Here is a 27,970-nt window from a genome sequence, read left to right as displayed (position 1 = left end):
GGGCAAAAGGATAAAAAAAGAATTTGCAAGTCTAATATGTTCGACAGTAATTTATTAATTTCATGAGTTATGAATTTGGCTGATGTCAAAAAGCTAAATATGTATTAGTGCAAAACCTATAAAGTATGGTTATGTGAAATCTGTGATGTTTTAGATAAGAATCGGTCAAAGTGAAGTAAAATGACTGTTTTTTATTGAGATCAGGCTTACATTTGTAGTAAAACACAACATGATTAAAACAATAAATACAAACAATTTAAATCTGCTAATTGTCCACAGAATAACTGAAAGTTCATGAAATTTATGTTTTATAGAATCAATTAAAAAAAATTCATCCTGAGATTTTGCTTTTTGCAAATTCCTGACTGAGGATCTTCATAATGTCTTTGTGTTTAAGATTCTGCTCTCGTTTCTTAATGTCACCATAGTTGTCCTTGACAAACAAAGCGAACTTGTTGGGTGTACGAGGTGTAGATCCTCCACCCACTGGTGTAGAACCACTCACTCCAGTGTTACTCAGTAGTGTGAACCGACCGTGACAGTATCCACACACTTTAGTGTCTGTATTCAGTGACTTGGAATGGCGACCGATCCTACAAACAGAGAATGTCACAATAGTATGTCACAAACAACGTAATACATCTCGACTCTGTCAATATTACTAGGTAGACAGTTCCTGTTCCAGTTTCCTCTTTATACACAAGTTAATAAAAATAAGTTTTGTTATGAGTTATAAATTAAGATAAATAATTTAAAGGTCCTATTTTGTCATTTCTAAACCAATTATTTGCATTTTCTATATTTCATTGTTTAATGAGTTTTATTTTAACAATGACTGGCCCACCAAAAATTTACCTGTATCCACACTGACTGCACTGGTAGGTAAACTTGGTGCTAATACTGTAACTATGACAACGGCCAATCACAGGAATTTCTGGATGGGTCTGGTTTGACTTTTTGGCCCTAGAAAATAGAAATTTTGACATGTCATGAAAAAAACATATAGATGTAATAAATATATTATTAGCTATAATTTCAGTGTTATAGACTATAACACTGAGACAGTGCTTGTATCAATTGTAAAACATGCGGTTTTCTGTGTAAGAGGTTTCATGACAATTGGACCTAATCCTATTCATAGTAACAGTGGCCTAATTTTTGAACCCAGATGGTTGATATTGTTTGTTGGGTTTATTGCCCCATAGGCGACTGAATTTGGGATCTTATCTTTTCTCTTCTTTCTTACAAACTTTCTTCTTCCTAATGTCTCCCTTGACAATGCCTCACTTTTGGCCTTTAGTTGAGTGTTTGCCGCTGTGAGGAAGGCTTTGGGTTCTGTCCCCTAGCCGAGACATACCAGTCTTTAAAAATGGTAATTGCTGCTCCTGCTTAGCGCTCAGCATATTAGGAGTGGGACGACTTGTTCGCCCGTTGTCAGTATAATGTGACAGGGTGGGGTGTCCTGCTGGGTGTCTTCGACAGTATGCTTCAGTGAGGTAGCACTATAAATCGGCAAAAGTTCCGGCCTATCACAAGGAGACTTAACACGAACATACCGCAGCCTCCCCAAACACACATACGCACTCACCAAACGCATGCATGCATGCATGGGAGGCCGTCCTTAAATGACCTTAGCTGTTAATAGGACGTTAAACAAAATAAACCAAACCAAACCAAATTATTGCCCCATGAACAGTTGAGGTTCTTTTGAGGTGGGGTCTTCTTGTAGCTGGTGGCTACATCACAGAACAACATACTGGAGGCCCACCATACGCCATCCAGAGCAAGGTCAAGTGTCTTGCCCAAGAACACAACGTCAAGAAAAAGAAGCTGAGAAACACTAACTGCCGTCAAACCACGCACCTCAGATCTTCACATGAGGTTACATGAATGACAGCTATCATGGCCCCCAGGTTGTTAAGCAAACTCATCCAAGAAATGATGGTACTGCACAAGTGTATGAACTTTCATAAAATCATTCTAATTCTATTTGTAGTAAGTTACCTGGTTTTTGACCCAATTGGTTTGTTTTTGTTTAACGTCCTATTAACAGCCAGGGTCATTTAAGGACGTGCCAGGTTTTGGAGGTGGAGGAAAGCCAGAGTACCCAGAGAAAAGCCACTGGCCTACAGTCAGTACCTGGCAACTGCCCCTCGTAGGTTCAAACTCGCAACCCAGAGGTCGAGAGCTAGTGATAAAGTGTCAGGACACCTTAACAACTCGGCCACCGCGGCCCCTTTTGACCCAAGGTAGTTGATACAGTACAAGAGGCCCATTGGGCCTGTATCACTCACCTGGTTCTACAGCAACTTTGAAGTTGATGGAGGTCATTTCTAAAGATACTATGTTGATAACCTCTTTATTCAAATATCATTGTAAGCTAGTTTTATTCATATTGAACATTTTCTAGCCCTTCATTCCAGCATTCTATTGGCCTAATATCAGGTCTTGGAGGCTCTTGGCTAACGCAAAATTATTGTTTACAGATTTAAGCCGATTTCACCCCTGTGACCTTGAATGTAGGTCAAGGTCATTTATTTGAACAAAATTGGTAGCCCTTCACCCCAGCATGCTACAGGCCCAATATCAAGTCCCTGGGCCTCTTGGTTATTGAGAAGTCGTTTGAAGATTATAGCCTATTTGACTCATGTGACCTTGAATGAAGGTCAAGGTCATTTATTTGAACAAAATTGGTAGCCCTTCACCCCAGCATGCTACAGGCCCAATATCAAGTCCCTGGGCCTCTTGGTTATTGAGAAGAAGTCGTTTGAAGATTATAGCCTATTTGACTCATGTGACCTTGAATGAAGGTCAAGGTCATTTATTTGAAAAAAACTTTGTAGCCCTTCACCCCAGCATGCTACAGGCCCAATATCAAGTCACTGGGCCTCTTGGTTATTGAGAAGAGGTCGTTTGAAGATTATAGCCTATTTGACCCATGTGACCTTGAATGAAGGTCAAGGTCATTTATTTGAACAAACTTTGTAGCCCTTCACCCCAGCATGCTACAGGCCCAATATCAAGTCCCTGGGCCTCTTGGTTATTGAGAAGTTGTTTGAAGATTATAGCCTATTTGACTCATGTGACCTTGAATGAAGGTCAAGGTCATTTATTTGAACAATTTTTGTAGCCCTTCACCCCAGCATGCTACAGGCCCAATATCAAGTCCCTGGGCCTCTTGGTTATTGAGAAGAAGTTGTTTGAATGAAAAAGTTGACGCCGGATGGCTGGACGACGGACGCCGCACCACGGCATAAGCTCACTTGCCCTTCGGGCAGGTGAGCTAAATATACAAAAGATGATAGTGGTAACAAACATACTAATTTTTTATTTAAATTTGATTGAAATACTTGGTTTTCACGACAACTGTTTGGAAGGCTCTGCTGTAAAGTGAAATATAGACATGACTACAGTTACACATTCAAAGGATAGCAATGTTCAATTTAAATTACATTATTAAGAGGGTCAATTCTGTACACACCATTTTCTAAATTCTTAAAGAAATAGAAAATAAAATATGGCTGTACTGAACATTTCCTATAAACTTGGCAGGCAGTAGAGATTATTATTTTGAAATTCCTTTTGTTTTCACACTTGAAAAGCTGTATTTGAATTTTCATTATATCACAACTGTTGACAGACATCCAAAAGGGATCTTGACATCCACCATCTAATGATCTTTATGGGTTCTATGAAAGATCGGTCTTTTCTCTTCTTTCCCTTATTTCTCTCAATAATCTGACAAGGAAAACCTTCATATAACAAGAGATCCCAGAAGGATCTTGGAGCCCTCCACTGAATGATCCATATCAGTCAAATGAAAGACCTGTCTTTTCTCTTCATTCCCTTATTTCTCTCAATAATCTGACAACAAGGAAAACCATATATAAAAAGAGATCTTGGTGCCCTCCACTGAATGATCCATATCAGTCAAATGAAAGAGTGATCTTTCCTCTTCTTTCTCTCTTCCTTCAAAACATTTATTAACTTCATACAACACTACATAGTATGAGTAACCTGCAATTGCCAAAATCCAAGATGGCAGTACTCTTTGTGATCCATTTAGTAGTTCTTTCTATCAGACTTGCATGCACAACCGGAGACCAATGGAAACCTCTACATTCAAATTTGAGAAAGACCCACAATGGCTATTAGTACTTCAAGAAATGAAATATGCACAACTAAGAACTAAGTGGAACCTACATATTAAGTTTAAGAACCACACTTTCACTACTTTCTGAGAACTAGCAATAACAAAGTTCAATTGTCAAAATCCAACATGGCTGTTTTTGGCCATGTTGTTCTCTTATCAGTTCCAAAATACAATATGCACAACTAGGGACTAAGGGAAACCTACATATGAAATTTGAGAAAAATCTCTTCAGTACTTTTCTGAGAATGGATGGATGGACACTGATTTGAATAGCACTGCTGACATGAATTAAACACATAATTTTGAATTCGGAACAATGAAATATATGAGATATTAAACAAACTAGAGGCCCAGACGGCCTGTATCGCTCACCTGGTTTATTTGAGCAAACATCAAAAATTTGCTAATAGCTTTATTTGTTGATGTATGATTATGTTGTGGTCTCAACTGCTTCAAAGATATAACCCAGAAACAAAGTCAAAATTCAACATGATTGTATTTAAAGAAACTATAAGTCCCTTGGGATGCGGAAAGAACCCTGTGCCTATTTTTACATCAGGATTGTGTTTATCTCTTGATGCTCCTGGGGATATTACCACTGAAATATCAATGTCATACATTGCTTAGTTCCAGAGAAGAAGTTGTTTATATCAATTTAGCCAAATTGACCCCTTTTGGCTCCACCCTCTGGCCCCCGGGGGGTTAGTCCAACCATTTGTACAATTTTGTATTCCTACCCTATAAGGATGCAACCAGTCAAATATGAGCATTATCCATTGCTCAGGTTCAGAGAAGAAGTCATATCAATTTAGTCAAATTGACCCCTTCTGGCCCCACCATTTGTACAATTTTGTATCCCTACCCTATAAGGATGCTACCAGTCAAATATGAGCATTATCCATTGCTCAGGTTCAGAGAAGAAGTCATATCAATTTAGTCAAATTGACCCCTTCTGGCCCCACCATTTGTACAATTTTGTATGCCTACCCTATAAGGATGCTACCAGTCAAATATGAGCATTATACATTGCTCAGTTTCACAGAAGAAGTCATTTATATCAATTTAGTCAAATTGACCCTTTTTGGCCCCAATCCCTCAGGCCCCCTGGGGATTAGCCTCACCATATGTACAAGTTTGTATACCTACCCCATAAGGATGCTTCCAATCAAATATGAGTGATATCCATTGCTTAGTTTCAGAGAAAAAGTCGTTTATATCAATTTAGCAAAAATGACCCTTTTTGGCCCAGCCCCTCAGCCCCCAGGGGGGTCAGCCCTACCATTTGTACAATTTCTAGTCCCCACCTCGGACGGACGACGGACGATACAGTATGGCATAAGCTCACCTTGGTCCTTGGGACCAGGTGTGCTAAAAAGGAGTGTTGTTATATGATAGACATGAATATTACATTTTTCATTCCCGCCACATTTCAAAGGTAGAGCTGAAAATCTCTGCAGTCATCTGCAGTACAAGGATACTTACCAATACCTCCAGTACGGCCCGTGTCCATCAGTCTTCCCGTTAACTAACCACACCGCAGCATGACACAGCTCGTGTATCAACGTGTCTCGTACACGCTCTGTCAACAATAAACAATTTCTATGTATCAACGTGTCTTGTACCTACTGTCAACAATAAACAATCTCTATGTATCAACGTGTCTCGTACACGCTCTGTCAACAATAAACAATCTCTATGTATCAACATGTCTTATACCTACTGTCAACAACAAACAATCTGTATGTATCAATGCGTCTCGTACACGCTCTGTCAACAATAAACAATCTCTATGTATCAACATGTCTCGTACATGCTCTGTCAACAACAAACAATCTCTATGTATCAACATGTCTCGTACACGCTCTGTCAACAATAAACAATCTCTATGTATCAACATGTCTTATACCTACTGTCAACAACAAACAATCTGTATGTATCAATGCGTCTCGTACACGCTCTGTCAACAACAAACAATCTCTATGTATCAATGTGTCTTATACCTACTGTCAACAATAAACAATCTCTATGTATCAACGTGTCTCGTACACACCCTGTCAACAATAAACAATCTCTATGTATCAATGTGTCTTATACCTACTGTCAACAATAAACAATCTCTATGTATCAATGTGTCTCGTACACACCCTGTCAACAATAAACAATCTCTATGTATCAATGTGTCTTATACCTACTGTCAACAACAAACAATCTCTATGTATCAATGCGTCTCGTACACACTCTGTCAACAACGTACACGCTCTGTCAACAATAAACAATCTCTATGTATCAACGTGTCTTATACCTACTGTCAACAACAAACAATCTCTATGTATCAATGTGTCTCGTACGCGCTCTGTCAACTACAAACAATCTGTATGTATCAATGTGTCTTATACCTACTGTCAACAATAAACAATCTCTATGTATCAACGTGTCTTATTCCTACTATCAACAACAAACAATCTCTATGTATCAACATGTCTCGTACACACCCTGTCAACAACAAACAATCTCTATGTATCAACATGTCTCGTACACGCCCTGTCAACAATAAACAATCACTATGTATCAATGTGTCTTATACCTACTGTCAACAATAAACAATCTCTATGTATCAACGTGTCTTATTCCTACTGTCAACAATAAACAATCTCTATGTATCAACATGTCTTATAGCTACTGTCAACAACAAACAATCTCTATGTATCAACATGTCTCGTACACGCTCTGTCAACAACAAACAATCTCTATGTATCAACATGTCTCGTACACGCTCTGTCAACAATACACAATCTGTATGTATCAATGTGTCTTATACCTACTGTCAACAATAAACAATCTCTATGTATCAACATGTCTCGTACACGCTCTGTCAACAATAAACAATCTCTATGCATCAATGTGTCTCGTACACGCCCTGTCAACAACAAACAATCTTTATGTATCAACGTATCTCGTACACGCTCTGTCAACAATAAACAATCTCTATGTATCATTGTGTCTTGTACACGCTCTGTCAATAATAAACAATCTCTATGTATCAACGTGTCTCGTACACGCTCTGTCAACAATAAACAATCTCTATGCATCAATGCATCTTATACCTACTGTCAACAACAAACAATCTGTATGTATCAACGTGTCTTATACCTACTGTCAACAATAAACAATCTCTATGCATCAATGCATCTTATACCTACTGTCAACAACAAACAATCTGTATGTATCAATGTGTCTCGTACACGCTCTGTCAATAATAAACAATCTCTATGTATCAACATGTCTCGTACACGCTCTGTCAACAATAAACAATCTCTATGTATCAATGTGTCTTATACCTACTGTCAACAACAAACAATCTGTATGTATCAATGTGTCTTATACCTACTGTCAACAACAAACAATCTGTATGTATCAATGTGTCTCGTACACGCTCTGTCAATAATAAACAATCTCTATGTATCAACGTGTCTCGTACACGCTCTGTCAACAATAAACAATCTGTATGTATCAACATGTCTCGAACTCGCTTTGTCAACAATAAACAATCTCTATGTATCAACGTGTCTCGTACACGCTCTGTCAACAATAAACAATCTGTATGTATCAACGTATCTCGTACTCGCTCTGTCAACAATAAACAATCTCTATGTATCAATGTGTCTAATACCTACTGTCAACAATAAACAATCTCTTTGTATCAACGTGTCTCATACACGCACTGTCAACAATAAACAATCTCTATGTATCAACGTATCTCGTACACGCTCTGTCAACAACAAACAATCTCTATGTATCAACGTATCTCGTACACGCTCTGTCAACAACAAACAATCTGTATGTATCAACGTGTCTCGTACACGCCCTGTCAACAATAAACAATCTCTATGTATCAATGTGTCTAATACCTACTGTCAACAATAAACAATCTCTTTGTATCAACGTGTCTCATACACGCTCTGTCAACAATAAACAATCTCTATGTATCAACATGTCTTATACCTACTGTTAACAATAAACAATTTCTATGTATCAACGTGTCTCGTACATGCTCTGTCAACAATAAACAATCTCTATGTATCAACATGTCTCGTACACGCTCTGTCAACTACAAACAATCTCTATGTATCAACGTGTCTCGTACACGCCCTGTCAACAACAAACAATCTCTATGTATCAACGTGTCTTATACCTACTGTCAACAATAAACAATTTCTATGTATCAACGTGTCTCGTACACACCCTGTCAACAACGTACACGCTCTGTCAACAATAAACAATCTCTATGTATCAACGTGTCTCGTACACGCCCTGTCAACAACAAACAATCTCTATGTATCAATGTGTCTTATACCTACTGTCAACAATAAACAATTTCTATGTATCAACGTGTCTCGTACACACCCTGTCAACAACGTACACGCTCTGTCAACAATAAACAATCTCTATGTATCAACGTGTCTCGTACACGCCCTGTCAACAATAAACAATCTCTTTGTATCAACGTGTCTTATACCTACTGTCAACAACAAACAATCTCTATGTATCAATGTGTCTTATACCTACTGTCAACAATAAACAATCTCTATGTATCAATGTGTCTTATACCTACTGTCAACAACAAACAATCTCTATGTATCAATGTGTCTCGTACACGCTCTGTCAACAATAAACAATCTGTATGTATCAATGTGTCTTATACCTACTGTCAACAACAAACAATCTCTATGTATCAATGTGTCTCGTACACGCCCTGTCAACAATAAACAATCTCTATGTATCAACGTGTCTCGTACACGCCCTGTCAACAACAAACAATCTCTATGTATCAATGTGTCTTATACCTACTGTCAACAACAAACAATCTCTATGTATCAACATGTCTCGTACACGCCCTGTCAACAATAAACAATCTCTATGTATCAATGTGTCTTATACCTACTGTCAACAATAAACAATCTCTATGTATCAATGTGTCTCGTACACGCTCTGTCAACAACAAACAATCTCTATGTATCAACGTGTCTCGTACACGCTCTGTCAACAACAAACAATCTCTATGTATCAACGTGTCTTATACCTACTGTCAACAATAAACAATCTCTATGTATCAACGTGTCTTATACACGCTCTGTCAACAACAAACAATCTCTATGTATCAACGTGTCTTATACCTACTGTCAACAACAAACAATCTCTATGTATCAACGTGTCTTATACACGCTCTGTCAACAATAAACAATCTCTATGTATCAACGTGTCTTATACACGCTCTGTCAACAACAAACAATCTCTATGTATCAATGTGTCTTATACCTACTGTCAACAATAAACAATCTCTATGTATCAATGTGTCTTATACCTACTGTCAACAATAAACAATCTCTATGTATCAACGTGTCTTATACCTACTGTCAACTACAAACAATCTCTATGTATCAACATGTCTCGTACACGCTCTGTCAACAATAAACAATCTCTATGTATCAACGTGTCTTATACCTACTGTCAACAATAAACAATCTCTATGTATCAATGTGTCTTATACCTACTGTCAACAATAAACAATCTCTATGTATCAACGTGTCTTATACCTACTGTCAACTACAAACAATCTCTATGTATCAATGTGTCTTATACCTACTGTCAACAATAAACAATCTCTATGTATCAACGTGTCTTATACCTACTGTCAACAATAAACAATCTCTATGTATCAACGTGTCTTATACCTACTGTCAACTACAAACAATTTCTATGTATCAATGTGTCTCGTACTCGCTCTGTCAACAACAAACAATCTCTATGTATCAACGTGTCTCGTACACGCCCTGTCAACAAGAAACAATCTCTATGTATCAACGTGTCTTATACCTACTGTCAACAATAAACAATTTTGATGTATCAACGTGTCTCGTACATGCTCTGTCAACAATAAACAATCTCTATGTATCAACGTGTCTCGTACACGCCCTGTCAACAACAAACAATCTCTATGTATCAATGTGTCTTATACCTACTGTCAACAACAAACAATCTCTATGTATCAATGTGTCTCGTACATGCTCTGTCAACAATAAACAATCTCTATGTATCAATGTGTCTTATACCTACTGTCAACAACAAACAATCTCTATGTATCAACGTGTCTCGTACATGCTCTGTCAACAATAAACAATCTCTATGTATCAATGTGTCTTATACCTACTGTCAACAATAAACAATCTCTATGTATCAATGTGTCTCGTACATGCTCTGTCAACAATAAACAATCTCTATGTATCAACGTATCTCGTACACGCCCTGTCAACAATAAACGATCTCTATGTATCAACATGTCTCGTACACGCCCTGTCAACAACAAACAATCTCTATGTATCAATGTGTCTTATACCTACTGTCAACAATAAACAATCTCTATGTATCAACGTGTCTTATACCTACTGTCAACAATAAACAATCTCTATGTATCAATGTGTCTTATACCTACTGTCAACAATAAACATTCTCTATGTATCAACATGTCTCATACACGCTCTGTCAACAACAAACAATCTCTATGTATCAATGTGTCTCGTACACGCCCTGTCAACAATAAACAATCTCTATGTATCAATGTGTCTTATACCTACTGTCAACAACAAACAATCTCTATGTATCAATGTGTCTCGTACAGGCTCTGTCAACAATAAACAATCTCTATGTATCAACATGTCTCGTACATGCTCTGTCAACAACAAACAATCTCTATGTATCAACGTGTCTTATACCTACTGTCAACAACAAACAATCTCTATGTATCAACGTGTCTTATACCTACTGTCAACAACAAACAATCTCTATGTATCAACGTGTCTTATACCTACTGTCAACAACAAACAATCTCTATGTATCAACGTATCTCGTACACGCTCTGTCAACAACAAACAATCTCTATGTATCAACGTGTCTTATACCTACTGTCAACAACAAACAATCTCTATGTATCAACGTGTCTTGTACATGCTCTGTCAACAATAAACAATCTCTATGTATCAACGTGTCTCGTACACGCTATGTCAACAATAAACAATCTCTATGTATCAATGTGTCTTATACCTACTGTCAACAATAAACAATCTCTATGTATCAATGTGTCTTATACCTACTGTCAACAACAAACAATCTCTATGTATCAATGTGTCTTATACCTACTGTCAACAACAAACAATCTCTATGTATCAATGTGTCTCGTACACGCTCTGTCAACAATAAACAATCTCTATGTATCAACGTGTCTTATACCTACTGTCAACAACAAACAATCTCTATGTATCAATGTGTCTTATACCTACTGTCAACAACAAACAATCTCTATGTATCAATGTGTCTCGTACACGCTCTGTCAACAATAAACAATCTCTATGTATCAATGTGTCTCGTACATGCTCTGTCAACAACAAACAATCTCTATGTATCAACGTGTCTTATACCTACTGTCAACAATAAACAATTTCTATGTATCAACGTGTCTCGTACATGCTCTGTCAACAATAAACAATCTCTATGTATCAACGTGTCTCGTACACGCTCTGTCAACAATAAACAATCTCTATGTATCAACATGTCTTATACACGCTCTGTCAACAATAAACAATCTCTATGTATCAATGTGTCTTATACCTACTGTCAACAATAAACAATCTCTATGTATCAATGTGTCTTATACCTACTGTCAACAACAAACAATCTCTATGTATCAATGTGTCTTATACCTACTGTCAACAACAAACAATCTCTATGTATCAATGTATCTCGTACACGCCCTGTCAACAATAAACAATCTCTATGTATCAACATGTCTCGTATATACAGACTTTGGTGGACATATCCACACGAACAGGAGTACCCTATATTTCTGTACCTGCTGGGATACAGACTTTGGTGGACATATCCACACGAACAGGAGTACCCTATATTTCTGTACCTGCTGGGATACAGACTTTGGTGGACATATCCACACGAACAGGAGTACCCTATATTTCTGTACCTGACTTTGGTGGACAGATCCACATGGACAGGAGTACCCTATATTTCTGTACATGCTGGGATACAGACTTTGGTGGACAGATCCACATGGACAGGAGTACCCTATATTTCTGTACCTGCTGGGATACAGACTTTGGTGGACAGATCCATACAGACAGGAGTACCCTATATTTCTGTACCTGCTGGGATACAGACTTTGGTGGACAGATCCACATGGACAGGAGTACCCTATGTTTCTGTACCTGCTGGGATACAGACTTTAGTGGACAGATCCATACGGACAGGAGTACCCTATATTTCTGTACCTGCTGGGATACAGACTTTGGTGGACAGATCCACACGGACAGGAGTACCCTATATTTCTGTACCTGACTTTGGTGGACAGATCCACACAGACAGGAGTACCCTATATTTCTGTACCTGCTGGGATACAGACTTTGGTGGACAGATCCACATGTACAGGAGTACCCTATATTTCTGTACCTGCTGGGATACAGACTTTGGTGGACAGATCCACACGAATAGGAGTACCCTATATTTCTGTACCTGACTTTGGTGTACAGATCCACATGGACAGGAGTACCCTATATTTCTGTACCTGACTTTGGTGGACAGATCCACACGGACAGGAGTACCCTATATTTCTGTACCTGCTGGGATACAGACTTTGGTGGACAGATCCACACAGACAGGAGTACCCTATATTTGTGTATCTGCTGGGATACATACTTTGGTGGACAGATCCACATGGACAGGAGTACCCTATATTTGTGTATCTGCTGGGATACTGACTTTGGTGGACAGATCCACATGGACAGGAGTACCCTATATTTCTGTACCTGACTTTGGTGGACAGATCCACACGGACAGGAGTACCCTATATTTCTGTACCTGCTGGGATACAGACTTTGGTTGACAGATCCACACGGACAGGAGTACCCTATATTTCTGTACATGCTGGGATACAGACTTTGGTGGACAGATCCACACAGACAGGAGTACCCTATATTTGTGTATCTGCTGGGATACAGACTTTGGTGGACAGATCCACATGGACAGGAGTACCCTATATTTCTGTACCTGACTTTGGTGGACAGATCCACACGGACAGGAGTACCCTATATTTCTGTACATGCTGGGATACAGACTTTGGTGGACAGATCCACACGGCCAGGAGTACCCTATATTTCAGAACCTGCTGGGATACTGACTTTGGTGGACAGATCCACACAGACAGGAGTACCCTATATTTCTGTACCTGCTGGGATACAGACTTTGGTGGACAGATCCTACACTATATTTCTGTACCTGCTGGGATACAGACTTTGGTGGACAGATCCACATGGACAGGAGTACCCTATATTTCTGTACCTGACTTTGTTGGACAGATCCACAAAGACAGGAGTACCCTATGTTTCTGTACCTGCTGGGATACAGACTTTGGTGGACAGATCCACAAGGACAGGATTACCCTATATTTCTGTACCTGCTGGGATACAGACTTTGGTGGACAGATCCACATGGACAAGAGTACCCTATATTTCTGTACCTCCTGGGATACAGACTTTGGTGGACAGATCCACACAGACAGGAGTACCCTATATTTCTGTACCTGCCGAGTCACAGATTTTAGTGGACAGATCCACATGGACAGGAGTACTTGATATTTCTGTACCTGCCGAGTCACAGACTTTGGTTGACAGCTCTACGCGGACACTACGAGCACCTCCAGATGCAGACACCTTCTTATACACACAATAACCAGCTGTCCTCAAAAGGCGACAATTCCAGATCACCTCGAGGTCATCAGGTAACTGAAAAATATTTTGCAAATTGAGGAGATAAAAACCTAGCTCTTGATTCTCATTTGGCCCAAACACCCTAAGGTCACAGGATAATCCATTTTATTGAACATTGAATCCCATAATCCAATTATATTGTAATCAAATTTAATCAAAATCTTTTGACTTGTGTAATAGAAGAATAAAGATTTAAACTATGTTTCCTCTAATGAGCCCTGCTAAGACTGAATTGCATTCTTTAACATTTGTGATAGTAATGTGGGGACTGAATTTTTTGTAGTTATGTGAGGACTGAATTGTGATAGTTATGTGGGGACTGAATTGTGATTTTCATGTGGGGACTGAATTGTGATAGTTATGTGAGGACGGAATTGTGATCGTCATGTGAGGACGGAATTGTGATCGTCATGTGAGGACTGAATTGTGATAGTTATGTGAGGACTGAATTGTGATAGTTATGTGAGGACTGAATTGTAATAGTTATGTGGGGACTGAATTGTGATCGTTATGTGAGGACTGAATTGTGATAGTTATGTGAGGACTGAATTGTGATAGTTATGTGGGGACTGAATTGTGATAGTTATGTGAGGACTGAATTGTGATCGTCATGTGAGGACTGAATTGTAATAGTTATGTGAGGGCTGAATTGTGATCGTTATGTGAGGACTGAATTGTGATAGTTATGTGAGGACTGAATTGTGATCGTTATGTGGGGACTGAATTGTAATAGTTATGTGGGGACTGAATTGTGATTGTTATGTGAGGACTGAATTGTAATAGTTATGTGAGGACTGAATTGTAATAGTTATGTGAGGGCTGAATTGTGATCGTTATGTGAGGACTGAATTGTGATAGTTATGTGGGGACTGAATTGTGATCGTTATGTGAGGACTGAATTGTGATAGTTATGTGAGGACTGAATTGTGATAGTTATGTGAGGACTGAATTGTGATCGTTATGTGGGGACTGAATTGTAATAGTTATGTGGGGACTGAATTGTGATCGGTATGTGGGGACTGAATTGTAATAGTTATGTGAGGACTGAATTGTGATAGTTATGTGAGGACTGAATTGTGATAGTAATGTGAGGACTGAATTGTAATAGTTATGTGGGGACTGAATTGTGATCGTTATGTGAGGACTGAATTGTGATCGTTATGTGAGGACTGAATTGTGATAGTTATGTGAGGCTGAATTGTGATAGTTATGTGAGGCTGAATTGTAATAGTTATGTGAGGACTGAATTGTAATAGTTATGTGGGGACTGAATTGTGATTGTTATGCGAGGACTGAATTGTAATAGTTATGTGAGGACTGAATTGTGATAGTTATGTGAGGACTGAATTGTGATCGTTATGTGAGGCTGAATTGTGATAGTTATGTGAGGCTGAATTGTGATAGTTATGTGAGGCTGAATTGTGATAGTTATGTGGGGACTGAATGGTGATAGTTATGTGAGGACTGAATTATGATAGTTATGCGAGGACTGAATGGTGATAGTTATGTGGGGACTGAATTGTGATCATTATGTGGGGACTGAATTGTGTAACACACCACTGAAAATGTTTAGACAGGAAATGTTTGGGAAAGGACAAGATTACTATATTTCTCCTACACTTCCTGCAGTTTACAAGAAGCACACTTACCTTGTTTTCAAATACTGTTTCATTGTACATTTTAAAAAGACGCTGAGTAAGTTCTAGCTTGGATTTCTTAAATGATTTGATGAATCTGAATATAAAAAAATATCAATAAAGTAAATTAGTGTCAATAAAACATACTCCTTCCCTTCAAGTAGTCGACTGTGACTTACGACCACTTTATCAGAAAAACAATAACAGCAATCTAGAAAACTTGTATTGTTACTTACCGGTAAATCTAAAATGTTTCAACCAATCAGAGGATCAGACATTATGTATTCAAGGCAAATATGAAATTGATAACTCATGACATGGAATTTGAAACAAAAGCCAGTGAAATCTGTTTTGACAAAATTGTAAAAAGAATCAAATCTACGAAATGTTTATGTTTAGACTGATAGGTTGACAATAGGACCATTTACAATACATTTAGTCTACCTGATAGCCTCTGGGTCACATTTGTTCACAGGAAGGTTTTCTGTGAGGGACTTGAGGAAGCTGTACTTAGTATTTGATGGGTACAAGTAACTGTCTTCCTTCATACCCCAAATATCTGTACCTGGTGTTTGTAGCTTCCGGGACTTTTTTTCTGACAACAGAAATATTTTACACAATTAGAAGTTTGTAAACATAGATTTTTCTATGGAACACAGCATTAGTTTTGAATGACCTTACACCATGTTTCGCTCAAAAATTAGTTACTACTATAAAAACCTAAAAGTAATTGATGCACTTTTTCATGGTAGAAATTTCTCTTGTAGTGGGGATGTGAGTAGATAAAATTGATACAAAGATTGTCCAGGTTTTTTCTCTCTGCATCAGTCTTGGCAGTTTACAAGAGTTTACAAGAGTCTGACCTGAATCCTGGTTATTATGAAATTTCAGAATTATTATAAACTGTAGTCCCAGGTAAGTTGTGGTATTTAACACCTGTAATTAACCTGATATGTCATAAAAAGTCAATATATTGTTAATTTGGCAGATTTTTTGGATTGTTTAACATATTTATGTAACATGGGAATTAATAAATCTTGTCTCCAATTAGTAATTTTTCTTCTGAATAATGATTATTTATCTTTGTGTACAGTCAACAAATATACAAAATATGTAGAGCTTTTATTACTACACTGCTAAGGGAACCAATTCTGTTTTTTCATAGGGAAACCACCATGTCATCAGAGGAATAAACAAGCATACTGGGTATTGCTGAAGCAATACATGCCCCCTGACTGGTTTGTTTTTGTTTAGTGTCCTATTAACAGCCAGGGTCATTTAAGGACGTGCCAGGTTTTGGAGGTGGAGGAAAGCCGGAGTACCCGGAGAAAAACAACTGGCCTACGGTCAGTACCTGGCAACTGCCCCACATCGGTTTCAAACTCACAACACAGAGGTGGAGGGCTAGTGATAAAGTGTCGGGACACCTTAACCACTCGGCCACCGCGGCCCCTACTCTTGACTGGCCCCTGCTAGCTACTGTAATAATTTGTACAGATGGTACCTATTGGTATCAAAATCCCTCAAGGAATGAAGCTGCTAGATTGTTAACAATGGATTTTCCATAAAACAGTAACATACACAATGGACAGAAAGGAAAGTTATAGTCTCCTCAGTTTTAGTCTTTGAAGGATTTTGATCACACTTCAAACACGTACAAAGGACCATAATGTCACAGACAAGTTTGAGTTTCAGAGTTGTTGGGTCAAGGTCACCATTACCAATTTTAGAAAATCCTTTGTCAGTGCTGACAGTTTGGAGTTACATGTATACGTCGTACATCGAGGGACAGAGAGGAAAACTAAAGTCCTCCCTGCTTTCACAGGTAAGGGACTAATCAAAGTGCCAAGCCAAACTAGGCTAACAGATGATCATCAGGTCATATTCAGGAATTTTATTGCCTCTGAAAAGGCTGTTGTAGTGTTAACGCTCTGCTGCAGGATGCAGAATTACTGTTTTAAAGCTCACTGAATTGGCATACTATGATTAAGTTTAATTTTTGATTGGTGGATCTTAGGGGTTTAAAATGTCCTTCACATTTCCTGACACATTGATTATACTTGTAACTTTGACGGCGTTTTCGTCAGGATGTTGTTTCATCCGACAGTTTAAGCTTAGATGGAATATTAAGATCGAATAATGTCAAAAACACATTCATTTCATTTAAAGAACTTGAACTTGTATTTAAACACAATTCCCCTATTTACACGTACATCAACATTTTTGGTTGAAAAACAGTTATTAATGGTATTTCTGTGTGGATTATTGCGACAATTTTATGTTAGTGTCCTGACAAAATCAGCGTCAAAGTTATGGGTATATGAGGATGGTCATTGAAAGTTTGAAACAACCACACATTCTGTGAATAATCTGCTGCCGTTCAAAGAATCTTGGATGCATCAAATGTACTTTCAACCATATTGATAAATGAGAAGTTGCAGAATAAGATAAAAGTAAAAGAGACTTACTGAGAAGCATGCATCCTGAAGTCATCCAGACCCCCCCCCATCCCCGCCTAAAAGCATGATATTTTGCTGGATTCAGGTAATAGGAATTATGGAAGATGGAAAGGAGATATGTTCTGGAAACCCTGGATTCAGTAAATTTGATATAGCTTTCCATGGTAACCAAAGAAATATCAAAGCAAAACCCTCCTCTATAGCGGAAGGCACAATTTGTTTTTGGAGACAGGCCCAGGAAATTATGGATGGATGGTCAGAACCTATGTCTGTGTCTAAAAATAGTTTAAAAAATAGTTTAAAAAATGTATATGTAAAATAATATACTCCAATGTTGGTATTTCTTACTTGTACTTATAGGGGTTTTAAAATCATGATCTGCACTGCTTTTAGTCGAAACTTTGGGGGTTTTGAAATCTTCATCTTCGGAACTGCTGTTGCGGAAAACTACTGGTGAAATTTTCCTGAAAAATAGGGGAGATATTATAATTACATTTTGTAAAAATTACAGAAAAAGCGAGATATTACAAATACACCTGGACCAGCCTTATGAAAGAAGTATGAATATCTAAGTTGTTTAAAATGCACATTTCCAAGAAAATTCTTCACATCTGTCTTTCATAAAGTAAATTTTGTTTTAAATTAGGAAGTACTTACTTTTGGTCTTCTGTGCTGTGGAATGATGTCTTGTAGGCAGTACTTATATAAAACACATCATCCTCACTGACATCAGCCTCGTCCTCACTGACATCAGCCTCGTCCTCACTGACATCAGCCTCGTCCTCACTGACATCAGAGTCGTCCACAATGAACTCCTTCATGCTACAACACACGATTTTAAAACAATACCGTCAGATTTACAGCTAAACTCTGACAAATTATTATTGCACATTAGACAGCAAAACATAACAATTTGTCAGGACCATTTCAGGCAAGTTAGCTCTAAATCCAACTTGTGGAATTTGAGCAAAGTTTAAAACAGCCGTTGTTCATGAAAAACGTGATTTCGCAATCATGTTACAAAATAGCCGCTGTGGCTGCCTTGTTGAAGTTTTCAGATAGCTGAAAAATAACAACACATTGTCGGCTTCCCATCCTCACCAATATTCAGCCTAATGGCACAAGAGGATCTGGAGAGGAAGTATAAAATGTGTTTTTCATGATGACAGCCATCTTAGATTTTGGACCTTCCCAATGAATAACACTTTTTTCAGGATCATTTCAAGCAGGTTAGAGCGGAATCTCGGTGGTGGAACTTGAGAAGTTTGAAATGTGAATAGTTTACACATGGTAGATGGCGACAGATGATGCCAATGACTATAAGTCATCCTGACCCTTCGGCTCAGATGACCTAAATATTTTGAGAAATTGTGCATTTGCCAAATGGTAAGTAATCACCAGTATTTACTTGTCTAAGACTTAATCTACTGGTCCATAGGGGTAGAGAAAAATAATCAGTCACCCCCTTTAGAGTGAGACAGGGTGATTTTAACACTCAGGGTGAGTTACTTAAGAATCTTGTCCCTCTTTGGGATCCTCTTGTGTTACCTGTTAAGGGTGATAGATTCTACTAACCTCATGCTACCCCTCTTTCTTCATAACTGTCTTCTCCTTTACATAATACTATGCAAAATGAAACTCATTCTGTCAATGTACATTTTTTTAATTCAAAAGTTATCTTTGACCTTTACTTTGACCAATGACCACCACAACATGATGTGTAAATATTGTTACTTTGACCAATGACCAGTGATTTTCTTACCCTAATTATACAGGGGCCTGTACCTTTTCCATTGGGAAAATATAGACATATCTTTTTAATTTCGACAAAAATGTACTTTCTTCCAAGCTCAAAAATAATCATAAAGTCAATGGTTTAATATCATTTTGAATAAGCATAATATAGCTATGATCAATAAATTATAGCATTGGCTTGTGAAAACATTATGTGAGATGTTATATGATCAACATTTCTTCATATTTATCAACAAACAAGGGAAAATACGAACTAAAAATTGGGAAAATACAGCAAATTTTCTTTAGGGGAAGGGGCCTGTATTCGGCCCCAAATCCATGCCAAAAAAATCACTGATGACCACCACAACATGATGTGTAAATATTGTTACTTTGACCAATGACCACCACAACATGATGTGTAAAGATTGACACTTAGTATTTAAAAATAATCTACAGTGTAAATATAAACGAAATTGCTTGTGTTGTTTATGACGTGTTGTACACAACCTTTTAACCAGATGGATGGATGCATAAAACACTACCAAAGTTATTGGCTTGACAGGCCATGGGGAAACTCATACTAGCTACCAATCACATTTATGTATACTATACATAAATGTTGGCAATTCCTTCCAAAGATAAAATGACTAGAAGATAGAGTTTCATCTACAAGAGCGTTCAGAATCTTGCACTATATAGCAATATGTTTCAGCATTACTAATCAATGTTGAGTATTCTAACCTCATTCTTTCACTTCTTTCCTCCTCCTCTTCACTGCTCAGCTGTTTCTTGGATCCTTTCATTTTCTGAAAAACTGAAATATAAAGTTAAGTTTAATGTGTGGATTTCAGATTCCTACTCCCAGATATGATCAATATATTTGATTCCCATTTCATAATTTATATAATTAACACTTTACTTGTGTGCTAACATTTCATGTGTTAATACAGCTTTTTGTTGCAGTGTTCAGAATATATAATGCAGGGATTATTTTGGGTTACCAAATGGATTGGTCATTTTCAAGAAAAAGAACTATTTGTAATATAATTTATGGGCTATTTATAGAATTTAAAGGATTTTTCTGAATCATGTGAGTCATTCAGTAAAACTGTGGGCCGATGGCCCTATGGCCTCCTCCAAAATAATCCCTGATAATGAAAACCATTCCACTATAATGTGTAAAAGAACTTACAGGTTTCTAGTGCCTCGTCATCACTCGAGGAATCCACTTCAACAACTGTCTGTTTAGTTCTGCAGAGATTATACAGTACATTATAAATACCATGAACAGTACATGTATTGATATTGAATATTGTCTTGAGGTTTTCAATTTAACCAGCAATTCTAATTTTCAAACTCAAGTTGTATTTGTCAAAGAATATACCGATATTACCCGAGGACAGTGGTAAGCGAAAGTCTTAGTATAAATACATATGAAATTGATCATATATCTTAATTGAAGATGTTAAGTTGAGGGAAAATTATACAAACACTTCAATTTTCACAACAGAAATTTGCTAGTATCATATTTAAGACTATCACAGATCTAATATGTATTACATATGACATATAAATATACAAACTGAACAGATAATCAACATTACCATATTTATCCACAAGTAAGTCCCTGCCCACAACCAGCAATTTGCAGAATAATCAATTTTAATACATGTAAAGTAAGCTAAAAGTGGTTCACAAAATAGCCTTCTCCGAACTTCAATACTAAACTTTTCCACAAGGGGAGGGGGCTTATTTCAGGATGAATACAGTACTAAACTTTAACACAAGGGAGGGGGCTTATTTGAGAATAATTACAGTACTAAACTTTGACACTAGGGGAGGGGGGCTTATTTGAGGATGAATACAGTACTAAACTTTTAGACAAGAGGGGCTTATTTGAGAATAATTACAGTAGTAAACTTTTACACAAGAGGAGGGGCTTATTTGAGAATGAATACAGTACTAAACTTTTACACAAGAGGAGGGGCTTATTTGAGGATGAATACAGTACTAAACTTTAACACAAGGGAGGGGGCTTATTTGAGAATAATTACAGTACTAAACTTTGACACTAGGGGAGGGGGCTTATTTGAGGATGAATACAGTACTAAACTTTAACACAAGAGGAGGGGCTTATTTGAGGATACATACAGTAATGTTAAATATGAAACACTTTCTTCAGATTGTATTTATGTATATATTTGAATAGATGTTCATATATCACAACCAGTATTAGATCTTGTGATATATGATAACTGCACACTGTAACCCTCATCAGACAATTGGCCAGTGGAGCATATGTATAGTGTACAGTGTTGATATTGTACTAAAAGTGACATGTACAGGTGGCTTCACTAAATTCTTCGAGGTGCTCAACAATCAAGTAAAGGAAATGTTGCCACACCTATTTAAAATGAAAAATCCATACTGGGTTGTGATAGTGAAAAATCTATCCTTATATTCAGAATTACCTCCAATGTTTGTTTGATAAGTGTCCTGAGACCTTCTGGTCACTGCCCGGATCAGGTAGTGAATTGTCCAACTGCTCGGTAGAATACCTCTGTCTGTTAGAACCCTTACCTGTGCAGGTATTAACAGATCTAGGGAGACGGTTATGGTGACTTATTTTACTTAGATGTGATTTGATTCCAGAATCGCTGGAGGAGTCAGTGGATGAGGAATACTTTCTTTGGGATTTTACTTTTGTTTTCTTTGTAGGAAAATATTTAGACTTAAGGTCATCTTCAGAATCAGATGAAAAACTGTGTAATTGATGGTGTTTCTTTTGGAAAAGTTTTGATGATTTTTTCTCTTGATCATGGTCTGAATCAGTGTCGCTGAGAGAAATAACACAAGTTGGTATTTCTTCATCACCTTTTAAATTATCTCCCTTTGCTCTTGGTTCAACTGAGTCTTTTGGACTTTGAGTTTGCTCACAACTGGAGTTTGATGACCGTGAACTACTCAGTAGGGATTGCTTTGCATCAAAATAAACACTTGGGTCTCTTCTATTAAACTTCATTGGTTGCCGTGATATATCACTCGCATCAAAATAAATACTGGGCTCCCTTTTGTGGAATATGGCATTTGGCTTGACATTAAATTCAAAGTCAGGAAGACTGATATTGTGTAAGTCCTCCGGAACCTCTTCCTTTTCATTCTCTACCTGTTTCTGTGGTGAATGGTCTTCCATTACATCACAGAATGACTCCGACTTGGAATCAGCATCATTGCATGAATCCTCTGTTTTACATGTTGGTTGGGACTCAGGAGGGATTTGAAAGCTGGTCTGCATGGATACATCTTCCACCTCAACAAAGGAATCCTCTTCAATTTTTTCAGTAGACGAATCTGATTTTAAATGTCCATCTTTCTTTGACATAACACAAGGAGATGTACTTCTAATGATGTGAGACTGTTCAGCAATTGGATCTACTTGTACAGATACATCTTCAACCTCATAAGATGATCCACTTCCCGAGCTTGTGCTGGAAAGTTTGTGACGACCATACCCTGTTTCCTCTTCAGAAACCGGTTGTACTTGTACAGACACATCTTCTACTTCATAACTTGAGCCTGAGGAGGTCTCCGTCATGTCTTTCTCAGACTTACATGAAGATTCAATCACTTCCACACTGTCTTCTATATTACAAGGATCTGGAGCAGTTGTGTAAAGGCCAGAATTATTAACAGTTTTTGAAGAGTTATTTCCCTTGACATCAACATGCTTTGAATCATCTAATCTCAAAGACTGCAAATTCAGACAAACATTGGTAGGAGATGTTTCTGTGCTGTTGGAAACCTTTTGCCTTGATCTATTACATTTTATATTCAACAGTTTGTAGGAGTCTTCGTTTGAGTTATACTGAAAACTATCCATGCATGTGCTACCAGATAAACTGTCATGTCGATGGAATGAAATTGCGGACACATCAGCTGAATCTAACACACATTCAAGACTAGCATCGCTATGAATTCTTGTAGATTCTGTTACATAATCTCCCAAGTATTCTGGGCTTTCTGAAGATGATCGAACACTTGAAAGACGAATGTCATGTCCTCTTGTGGGTATTTGCGGTGACTCTGAAGTACTGACAGTGTTTTTAGTTTTTTGTTTGCGTTTCTTCCTATCATTTTGGGTTGTTTGAGACCTTTTCAGATCAGTACATGCAGCACTTTTCCTCACAGGTACACCCTGTACATCATCATCCATGGAAACCTCCCCTGATCCACGAGATGATTGGGATCTGACACTGGCCTTTTTTCCTGCTGGTTTCTTGTTTTCTTTACATTCCTCTGAACTTTGGCATTCATTGTCATGTTTCTGTCGAATCCTTCCCTTCTGATGCTTTCTTCTGGGTTTACACTCAGCATCTACAAAGTACAAGATAAAAATATTTGATGAATTTTCAATAGTTACTTTCTGTTTATCACTTAGATGTCACAAATACTTCACTTCGTGAACTTACATGATTTCATGATTGTTCGCAAATGATGAGCTATTGGGGTAATGGACTTTGCAAGACTACTATATTGGTAACCAATATCTTGGCTACCATCCAAAGGTGTTAGGAATGTACAAATAATCATGAAGAATTTGAATTCCCTGGTTACCCTCATATTCCACATAGAGAGTTATCTCCCTTCTAGTCATTTACAAATTGGCAGACGATCAAAAACACAAATATTTTTGTGTAGTCCAAGAAGCTGAAATAGATAAAATTATGCAAAACAAGAATGCTCAGGATATGAAAATATCAAGAATACTGGTCAAATGTTTCTGAGTTTTTATCAAGAAAACTGGTATTAATAATAGCTGGACTAGGAATTTTATCAATTGAGTGACTTGGATTTGTTATAGAATGATACCTTGCATCTCCATTTTATGTTTGAGTATAATATTTGAAAAAAAAAAAAAAAAAAAAAAAAAAATCATTATTCAGTATCATTAACAATTTACAGTCCTGGTTGCAGGGTGATGTGAATGTCTTTTTACCCGGAATTATATTTCCCTTGGGTGGGAGGGGCCGCGGTGGCCGATTGGTTAAGGTGTACCGACACTTTTTCACTAGCCCTCCACCACTGGATTGCGAGTTCGAAACCTACGTGGGGCAGTTGCCAGGTACTGACCGTAGGCAGGTGATTTTTCTTTCGGGTACTCCGGCTTTCCTCCCACCTCCAAAACCTGGCACGTCCTTAAATGACCCTGGCTGTTACTAGGACGTTAAACAAAAACAAACCAAAATCCCTTGGATGAGTGAGCCCTCTGGAAATATGATACACCTATAGGTATATAAACCTTCATATCACCTTGAAACATGGGTCGTAAATACATCCTATGTCTTCTGAAGTAATATATTACCCTGTAATGTATGTATGTCATCTGGTTCCTTATGGATGGCTTTATCTCTACGTGATCTGGTAGATTTCTTTTTAGCACTCTTGGATAACTGAAAAAAAATATTTTTTTTTTAGATTTCTTAAATAACATTCAGCAGTACTACCACTATTTAGATAGTTTCTTTTGTGATGCATATAATGTTTGTGGATTTCAGAATTTACAGATCTAGTTAAACAAAGGAGAATATGATAAAAGAGAATTCTATTTCAGATATGATTATTCTGACATAACAATAAATAGATATTATCCATTTAAAAAAATACAAACAAAATGATATATTAATGGTACTTGAGCATCGCTATTACATAGTAAAATCAATGCAGTTTTATATTTATATATAGTTGTATCACTAATTTTACTCTTACCTTTGCAGGTTGCAAGTCCATTATCATTATACATTGATACTGATTGCATTATAATTTTTGTCTTGAAACTTTAAAATGGTGAGTATCCGATTTATCCTAACTGAATTGTATTTATCTCTGGACATCCTTACCAAATTCTTATTCTTAAACAAATTTATCAAATGCATGTACATGTATCTCTCGATATCCTAAACAAAATAAAAAGATAATCCAGTTAAATAGCTGAATCATTACTGTTTCTATAGCTGCATCAATGTTGTTGTACTGGAACCATCCTAACTTGTCCCCGAGCTTCTGGAACAGCTGTGATACATCTGGTTTGTTGTGTGTAGTGGATGCTGGTGCAGGGGTGCTAGTTGCCAAGATCCTTCTAGGAGAGGGAACTTCACCCTGAGAGCTGGTCTGTGTATTAGACATGGTCTTCTTCTTTACTCCCTGTAGTGTACATATGAAATAAAAAATTATTATTTTGTCACAATTGTGTGTTAAAAATATGTGGATAAATGATTAAATGACAACAATAATAATAAACTTTATTTACTGAGGATAAAAACCTGTTTAGCAAAGCTAATCTCCCACAGGTATCCTTTGTTAGTAAAAGTGTTATTAAAACAATGACAAATCACAGTCAATAAATTAAATGTACAAGAATTAACACAAGATGGATTACAATTAACATGATTAGCTAAAAAGTCATAATGAGCAATGGCTTCAGATCCTTTCGACCGAGATGCTGACAACCTGTTCATATATATTGTATACAGTTCTTAGTGTAAGGTACTATATTTATCCTAAACAAGCTCTTCCCCTAGTGTACAAGATTAGTATTAACGCTAAGGAGAGCTTATTTGTAATCCACTTTTAGCATTTTAATCACTACTTCAGTAATATTGATGGTTCTGCAAAAATGAACAAGAGATCCCAGAGGGATCTTGGCACTCACCTTTGAATGAGCATCTTAATTGGTTCTATGTGAGACTGATCTTTTTTTTGTTTTTCTGATCAAAAATCACAACTAGGGGCCAAGGAGAACCTACCCATTAAGGTTTGAGAATATCCCTTCAGTACTTTTACAGAAATACCGATAACAAACTTCAATCCTTAAAATACAAGATGGCCACCTGTCGGCCATTTTGCTTTTCCTGATAAAAAATCTAAACTCAATATATACAGCTATAGGCACAACTAGGGACAAACGGAAACCTATACATGAAGTTTGAGGAATATCCCTCCAGTACTTTTCCAGAAATAGTGATAAACTTCAATTATCAATATATAAGATGGCCATCTGTCGTTAATTTAGTTTTTCTGATCAAAAATCAAAATCTAATTGGCACAATTAGGGACCAAGGGGAACCTACACATGCAAGGTTGAGGAAGATCCCTCTAGTACGTACTATTCAAGAAATAGTGATAACAAGGATTGTTAATTTACAGACAGACAGATGGGCGACGGATGCAGGCCGATTTGAATAGCCCGTCATCCAGATCTGATGATGGGCTAAAATGGCTTATTAGTGGGTATATATAGGCTTACTTGCAGATAAATATGATCTTTTGACACATTAATTATGTACATTTGTTCTTGTTGCCAGTTGGAATCCCAGCATATCACAGTACAGACAGGGTATATAATATTACTCCTTTTTATAATGAGTTATTGCAAAAGTACCACTAATTATATAGTAACAATAAGTTGAATGAGAAGTATTTACAAGACCTATATACATACTCTCCATTATTGCACACAAGTGTCACAAAAATAAAATGGTAAGTCTTAAATACAAGTTATTTATAGAATAATTATGAACAATATTACTTGTCCCTGTCTAATTACATCGTAAGATTTGTCCCCGTCTAATTACATCGTCAGATTAGAAAAAAAATCGTGTATTAATCCATCAAATATAATAAAAAAAAATCAATCTTATTTACCACTGTGAAAAAGCTGCTAAGACCTAACAGACTAGAAAACATCAGATGTGAGGTTTTGTAAAAAAAAAACACCAAAAGAGCATGATATCTTTCAATAAATATAAATGAAGTGTCGAAGTAATTCACGGGGCAATGTAACATCTTCTGAAAAGAGCCGAAACGCCCTGTTTTTTTCGGTTTTACTCAATATTACTGCTGTAATTAGTGTAAATATGGAGGCCGATAGTGAACTAAAGCATGAATGCTGCTATTTATTGTGTTGATATATGTACCATATCAATTTTCAGTTGATGTGATGGATGTAAAAATATTTGCTTTCGATAATCATAACCGATTAGTCATCGGGTGAAACGAAAAACATTCATTGTGATTAAATTTTACAATATCACGCACCTGCCTCCACCATTTTACTATAACCGGAAGTGAATTTAAATTTGCCGCTTCGCTTTAACATAA

General features: G+C 37.2%; 1 protein-coding gene across 6 annotated transcripts; it reads right to left on the bottom strand.

The window, feature by feature from the left end:
* Window positions 1–176: 176 nt before the first annotated feature.
* Window positions 177–27,945, bottom strand: LOC117329510 (dentin sialophosphoprotein-like). 6 transcript variants are annotated; one of them, XM_033887478.1, is made up of 15 exons: window positions 27,908–27,945; window positions 25,814–26,014; window positions 25,176–25,263; window positions 22,285–24,187; window positions 21,006–21,064; window positions 20,555–20,627; window positions 18,832–18,898; window positions 18,734–18,795; window positions 18,425–18,540; window positions 16,062–16,212; window positions 15,630–15,714; window positions 13,857–13,995; window positions 5,636–5,732; window positions 856–963; window positions 177–593 (listed from the first exon to the last, which is right to left on the bottom strand). In XM_033887478.1, the coding sequence occupies exons 2-15, from the start codon at window positions 25,994–25,996 to the stop codon at window positions 332–334; spliced, it is 3,393 nt and encodes a 1,130-aa protein (XP_033743369.1). In that variant the 5' UTR covers window positions 25,997–26,014; window positions 27,908–27,945; the 3' UTR covers window positions 177–331. The 6 variants fall into 6 exon arrangements, with proteins under 6 accessions (XP_033743369.1, XP_033743370.1, XP_033743371.1 ...); XM_033887479.1 differs by having other exon boundaries at window positions 18,734–18,810; window positions 18,853–18,898; XM_033887480.1 differs by having other exon boundaries at window positions 18,859–18,898.
* Window positions 27,946–27,970: the final 25 nt, after the last annotated feature.

Source organism: Pecten maximus, chromosome 6, assembly GCF_902652985.1.
Source record: "Pecten maximus chromosome 6, xPecMax1.1, whole genome shotgun sequence".
NCBI classification, from domain to species: Eukaryota; Metazoa; Mollusca; class Bivalvia; order Pectinida; family Pectinidae; genus Pecten; species Pecten maximus.
The sequence above is the reverse complement of the archived record's forward strand: the minus strand, read 5'-3'. Positions and strand labels throughout refer to the sequence as shown.

What these genes read in the sequence shown, in the direction of transcription:
- LOC117329510 (XM_033887476.1), bottom strand. Translation starts at nt 25,996, where the DNA reads ATGTCTAATACACAGACCAGCTCTCAGGGTGAAGTTCCCTCTCCTAGA. An exon ending in TAAAACCCCTATAAGTACAA is followed by an intron (nt 16,213 to 18,424) that starts GTAAGAAATACC and finishes TTCTGTTGTCAG; the next exon opens with AAAAAAAGTCCCGGAAGCTA. An exon ending in CAAAGTCTGTGACTCGGCAG is followed by an intron (nt 5,733 to 13,856) that starts GTACAGAAATAT and finishes TATTGTTGACAG; the next exon opens with AGCGTGTACGAGACACGTTG.